Source organism: Ochotona princeps, chromosome 2 (genome assembly GCF_030435755.1).
Source record: "Ochotona princeps isolate mOchPri1 chromosome 2, mOchPri1.hap1, whole genome shotgun sequence".
NCBI lineage: Eukaryota > Metazoa > Chordata > Mammalia > Lagomorpha > Ochotonidae > Ochotona > Ochotona princeps.
In genome coordinates, this window is record NC_080833.1 from 121,797,315 (window position 1) to 121,803,761 (window position 6,447).

General features: G+C 40.3%; 1 protein-coding gene across 1 annotated transcript; it reads left to right on the forward strand.

Moving 5' to 3' along the window:
* The first annotated feature begins 223 nt into the window (after positions 1–223).
* Positions 224–4,531, forward strand: LOC101531106 (lymphotactin). Its single transcript, XM_004589310.3, has 3 exons — positions 224–378; positions 3,281–3,395; positions 4,172–4,531. Exons 1-3 carry the CDS (start codon positions 318–320, stop codon positions 4,338–4,340), a joined length of 345 nt encoding a protein of 114 aa, XP_004589367.2. The 5' UTR covers positions 224–317; the 3' UTR covers positions 4,341–4,531.
* Positions 4,532–6,447: the final 1,916 nt, after the last annotated feature.

Genomic DNA, 6,447 nt, shown 5'->3' on the forward strand with positions numbered 1-6,447 from the left:
TCTGTACTGGAAGATCTGAGTTTAGGTTGGTGGCTGGAGAAGAAACCACCACGTTTTCTTTTATGCACACATTTGGTTTCATTGACACATTAACCACAGCAGAGGGAAAAGGACCACAAGGTGTGGGGTTATGGTGAACGGGGCAAAGGAACTTTTTTTTTAAAAAAGAGAAATATTTCAGTATTGCAAAGACTTTCCACGACTCCACGCCCACCTCGAAAGTCCCTCTCTTCACAGGAAGTGCGCTGACCAGTGGAGGAATAAAAGCGGTGCTGAGGCGACCATTGTCACTCTGCACAGCTCAGCGAACCTCAACCATGAGACCTCTGGTGCTGGCCCTGCTTGGCATCTGCTGCCTCGCCACATCCATGGTGGAAGGTAAGTGGAGAAGCTCTGGGGAGAACTGGGATTTGAGGCTGGGGGCATGTATCACGGAGTGGACTTAGCTTTTGTGTTGCACACTTTCCATGTGTGTAATGAGAATAGCAATTCCCACACTGGGCGAGATTGGAGACTCCTAAGACGGACAGAGGTTGGTATCTGGTCCCCTCCCTATGCCTCCTAATTTGAAAGATTTGTGTCTTAACTACTCTGAACCTATGCTTATTAGTCTAGAAATAAAATATATTGATGGATTCCCTATCTTGATGAACATTAAATAAACCTTATGATTTATTACTTATTTGTGACTTAATAACATCAAATCTCCTTTCAAACAGTACTTTTTGACTATTAGTTATCAAAAGGTGATGTTGATTGCAAATGCAGCTGCAGTTTTTGCACATTTAACATTGATCTTGATAAATTCTCAAAATCCTTGAGAGTTCAGTTACAACGTGCTAGAGGAATGAGCTAGAAGATGTATGTGTTTTTTTCATAAAGCAAATAAAAAGTAACTAGGCCTTCATTTTTTTATAACCAGGAAGTCAATATTAATTTTAAGTATGTGCGGGAGTCTAATATCACTGCTTTGCATGTTGCCATTTATGATACGTTTTTTGACTTTATGAGAAGTTGTGTAATACTGAATGTCAACAGATAGATAGACACCCTTAAACAGAGTTAAGCAGAGTTATAATACCTGTTCAGGAGAGATTCAGCTCTATGTAGCACCACCCAAGCTGGAGCTAATCCACAGATGATGTCTCCAGATTTGTAGACTTCTTTCCTTAGCCTACAACTCAAGACCCAATCCACAAGAGAGCTCCATGAATAAAAGTGGAAAAATCAGGAGCTTCTGATATTAAATGTGGACAAAACCAAAAGACTCTGATGAAATCAAGTTAAAAACTACTAAGCCAGTTATGGGCTGTCATCCGGCTGGCATCTTGCTGAGACAATAGGCGTATCTTTTGGTGCAAGCCTAGATCCGGGAAGAGAGGAGGATGCTTTGTGAAAGACTGTGGAGACCTGTAGACCTGTCTCTGATTTCCAAGCTTTCTACTTGAAGGAGCAGTATGATTTCCCCTGGGACAGCTTCTTCTGGACAAAAACGGAACAAAATAAAATAAATATCTGCATTGACTCAGTTCTGTAGCCTGAATGAAGGTTTTAATGAATAGCACAGACACAATAATGTAGAAGAAAATAAGGCAAGGTTTTGTGGTTTATAGTACAATGGAATTCTCTGGGTCTTGACAAATCTTTCCCAGGAAAACAATGTGTGCTTGCCTCTTTACCTGGATTCAGATTGCAGTATCAGAAAAGTAACTGGGCAGCGCTTAAGAGTCCAGGATGTGCTGAGCGGCATTTAAAGCAAGAGAAAAGAGAGACGGGGACAAGTGACGTTCGTGAACCTCTTTCTGTAATAGCTTCTGATGGAGTGATGAGACTTGATCATCATCAGTGGTTACATGAGATGCTTTTTAATTGGTTTTTCTTTGTGAAGCGAATGCCAGTGTCTACAGCTCAGGAGAAAATCAGCACTCAGAAACTTTGATTAGGGTTAGTATTATCAACTCCTCCAAATTGTTTTCCTGCCTGCGTTATAAGATCGTTCTCTAAAGTTACACTGGAGTTACACTGCAATTCCACTTGAGGCATTTCTGTTGCGACAATACTTCAGCAGCCACTTTCTAAAATGAGAGCACCTTTACTCAGTCCAGAGCTTGCTGCCTCTCTTCCCTGAATGTTGCCTTCCTTTCATTGCATAGTTTTTACCCTTCATTTATAGTATTATTGTAGTACTTATGTTTAATTGAAATTATTTTTTCTGCTTCCTGTTTGTTGCCTACTTCTTCTCTTTTTTTTTTAAAAAGATTTATTTATTTTTATTATGAAGTCGGATATACAGAGAGGAGAGACAGAGAGGAAGATCTTTAGTCCGATGATTCACTTCCCAAGTGAGTGCAACGGCCGGTGCTGTGCCAATCTGAAGCCGGGAACCAGGAACCTCTTCTGGGTCTCCCACGCAGATGCAGGGTCCCAAAGCCTTGGGCCGTCCTCGACTGCTCTCCCAGGCCACAAGCAGGGAGCTGGATGGGAAGTGGAGCTGCCGGGATTAGAACTGGCGCCCATATGGAATCCCGGCGTTGCCTACTTCTTGACTCGATGTGGTCCATGAAAACAAAGTCAATGTTTGTGAGACCCATGTGCTAACCCTCCACCCGTGGTGCCAGCATCTCATTCGGGCACAAATTTGTTTCTTGGCTGCTTTAGTTCTGACTCAATTTCCTGCTAATGGTCTAGGAAATCAATGGATGGTGGTCCAAGGCCTTGGGTCCCTGCACCCATGTGGGTTCCCAGTTTTGGGCTGACCTAACTCTGGCAGCCCAGCAGCTATTTGGGGAATGAAACAGTGGATGGTTTCTCTCTCTGTCTCTCTCTCTTTTATAACTCTTCCAAATAAAATAAATAAACCTTTAAAGAAATTGAGGCCAATGTTTGTGTCAGTTAATTCCATAAACAGTAGGTTCACATGGAATAAACCACTGTTGTACAGATGAATGAAGGAATGTCAGTGGAGTGTCCGCTAGCCACCATAGGCGTCTTGATGAAACTAAACACATAGGCAGATTTTTTGCATTTTTTGCTGTATTTCTCTTATGATGAAATTCCCAAAACCATATCATGGTTTTCAATTTTTTTTTTTAATTAGTCAAACATTTACTAAGAATCTGTGATCTGCAAGGCATTGAGGATACCAAAGTGAACCAACCATCTCTTCCTGATAGGAATAAATGCACTTGTATTTGAATAGCATTGTAGATTAATTTAACAGATGATTATTCCCTGAATCTTGATAACCGTATGTTCATCTGTCTTTTTTTTTTCTCCTAAGGTGTGGGGAGTGAAGTTCCGGAAAAGAGTATCTGTGTGAGTCTAACTACCCAGCCACTTCCAGTGAATAGAATCAGGACCTACACCATCAAGGAAGGGCCCATGAAAGCCGTAATGTGAGTTCATCTCTCTCAGTTCCCCTGATAAAGTAGAGAAATACAGAGAAAAGTTGACAGAAATGCTGCCCTCCTCAGGAAAAATAGGTCAACATATGGGAAAGCCTCACTTAAACAATAACTCATTCTTTTTTCTTTCAAGTGAATCCTGTTTTCATGCAGCCCTACCAAATTGTGATGCTTATAAAAATTAGTCTGCTAAATGGATATTGGTCCTTGTTTCTGATTTAGTTTAGCCCTTAACACCCAGTACTGATAGCTGAGTTTGTAGATGGCTGATCCCTGTCAAGATTTGCCTACACAACCATGGCTATGAGTAGATTTATCTATTAGTCACTGTAACTCGAGGACATGGATCAGAGTATCAGCCTATGTGGTACTTTGTCCAGGATTATATTTCCAGGAGCAGCCATTCCTCCTGGTACATTATTCCAAGTTTTCTTTTAAGAAATAAAATAAGGATATCATCTTAATTCATACATCAGATGAGTGTGTTTAGTTTTGGAAAGAAAGAAAATATAATCGAACTGGTTTGTCTCACATGGACAGTTTACCCAGCACGTGAACAAAGGAGCCTGCAAATTATGACAAGTCAAGGAGTTGGGTGTGAAGGCAGATGACAGAGGGAAGGTGGTCATTTATGGCCTCATGGCTCTCAAAGATGATTTCTTTTAATTATTTCTGCACAAAACTTCATCGTGTCTGGTCTAATCTAACTTCTGGTTCTGACACTTAGAAAATGTGACTAAATTTTCTGTCTTTTCCTTCCATTACAGTTTTGTTACCAGACGTGGCCTCAAAATCTGTGCTGATCCAAAAGCCAACTGGGTGACAGCAGCAATCAACACTGTGGATGGCAGGTCCAACACCAGAAGGCGCACCGCCCAGACCAAGCCCACAGCAACCCAACAGACCACCAAGACAGCTGTGACCATGACTGCCTAGTGGCCCCCAGCACCTTGCCTTCTCCCAGCCAACCAGTCTGTTTCACTTGAAAGGCTCGTGGACTTATGAGGCTGTACTCATCTTCTATGAAAGTGCCGCATGAATAAAGATGTTTCCTTATGTTTTATATTTTAATGTCTTCCATGTTCATTCCTAGAACCCCTCATTAATAAATATTTATTTTTAAGAATGATTTCATGTTTTCTAGATTTTATGGGTATGTTGGGAGATGAAATAGTTATGCTATGTTCCTGTCCTGGCTATACCCACCTTTAAGAGTATACATGGTAGGAGATAGTTCAGCCATTTATTAGTGATTAAAGCTAAATTTGCCACTCTTATGTTCTAGCTTGTAATGGCTATTTACACATGAGTTATATACTAAAACTATGGCAACGCAGCATTTCAAGACCTATTTCAATTTGCCTTTAGAAGTAGAAATCTATTTATAACACAAAAGCAAGAAAATAATTCAGCTGTCATTTGCTTCCCATTCTGAGGGTCAGTTATTCTAAAAATGGCCTTACAGGACAGGAATTGTGGCACATTGGGTTTAGCCACCAAACACTTGGCATCCCATAGCAGAGTGCCTGGCTCAAGTTCCAGCTACTATCCTTTGATTCAGGTTTCTGCGAATACATCTGGGAAGCCAATGAATAATGGTTCAGACATTGGTGTTATTGACACCCAGTTGGGCAATCCAGATAGAAATCCAAGTTCCTCATTTTGGTCCAGTGCAGCCTTAGCTCTTGAAAACACTTTGGTAATGAACCAGCTGATGAACCAGTTGATCAATCTCTCTCTCTCTCTCTCTCTCTCTCTCTCTCTCTCTGTTTCTCTCTGTTTCTCCCTTTCAAATAAATAAATAAACATTTAAAAACATGACTTAAATATGATCTCAAGGAAATTCATGTCTCTGTATTTCACTTTGATCTTTTACTAAAGGGGAAAAAGACAGCGATTTTAATACCTCTAATTGATCTGATCAGTTAAAATTAGACTTTGGGTGCAAAACCTCTAAGTGGATATCAATAATTTTTAATAGGATAGCAATCTCTCACATTGCTTTCTGTGTTACTACTCCATTTAATGATTGAAGTCATACCTTACTACATGTAAGCTTTTAAGATCACTATCACTTAGAACATTTTGATCTGATCACAATTTACAGTAAACTTTTAATTAAATGTTCATCTGGTCATTAGACACCACAATTTCATGTTTTCTTGTATTCTCAGCAAATATTTAATGTTTGTGGTTCTATATCCTAGTATTGGATGATACATGCATCCAATTCTGACTCTACATGGGAGGAACAGGCACTATCTGGATAGTTTTAAGTGAAGAGTTCTAGGGATTGTCTCATCTGATAGTGTCAATCAGCAATGTCAAGGCCTTGCAGAGGATAGCTGAGGGCAGCTTGCTGGAGTCAGCTGTGTCTTGCTGTAACACTAGCAGATCAGATTGGAAACCATTAAAAAGTTGCCTCCTAGCAAAAAGTGGAACAATTCATCTTTTCTCACTGCTATTTGTGACAATTTTCAAACACAATTTTTAATAAACAGACTCCTAAGTAAATAAGAATAAAATTTCTACTTAATGAGGAGTAACATATAGTGAACAAAGGGTTCACCAAGAAGTTGTTTGCTGTTTGAGCTGTATCTGTGTGTTTCCCCGTTTTCTGGACTCTGGGGATTGGAAGGACATGGGTGATACTTGGCTTTTTAATTTCATCAATCTGCTCTCGGCTGTCCCCTGAAATGTCTCAACATTGCTGACAATGAACAGAGCAAAACCTCCACTCTCATACAGTTTACCTTCTGATAAAAATCTCCCTTCTTCCTTGTCCAAGCAACTGGAACATCTCATCTATTAGATGTATTCTAAATGTTTTGCTGTTATTGGAATGCAGTGGTGAAACTAGACACCTTGCCTTCAGGTTCTTAAGATAACACTGAGGGAAATACTCAAACAGACCATTCCAACATCATGTAGTAAGTGAGCTAATAAGTACAGCAGAGGGTGTGAGCTTTGGATACAAGGAAGCAATCCCTCTAAGTCTTAGTGTGCAGGGAGAGTCAGGACAGGTTTCTCCACCCAAATGACC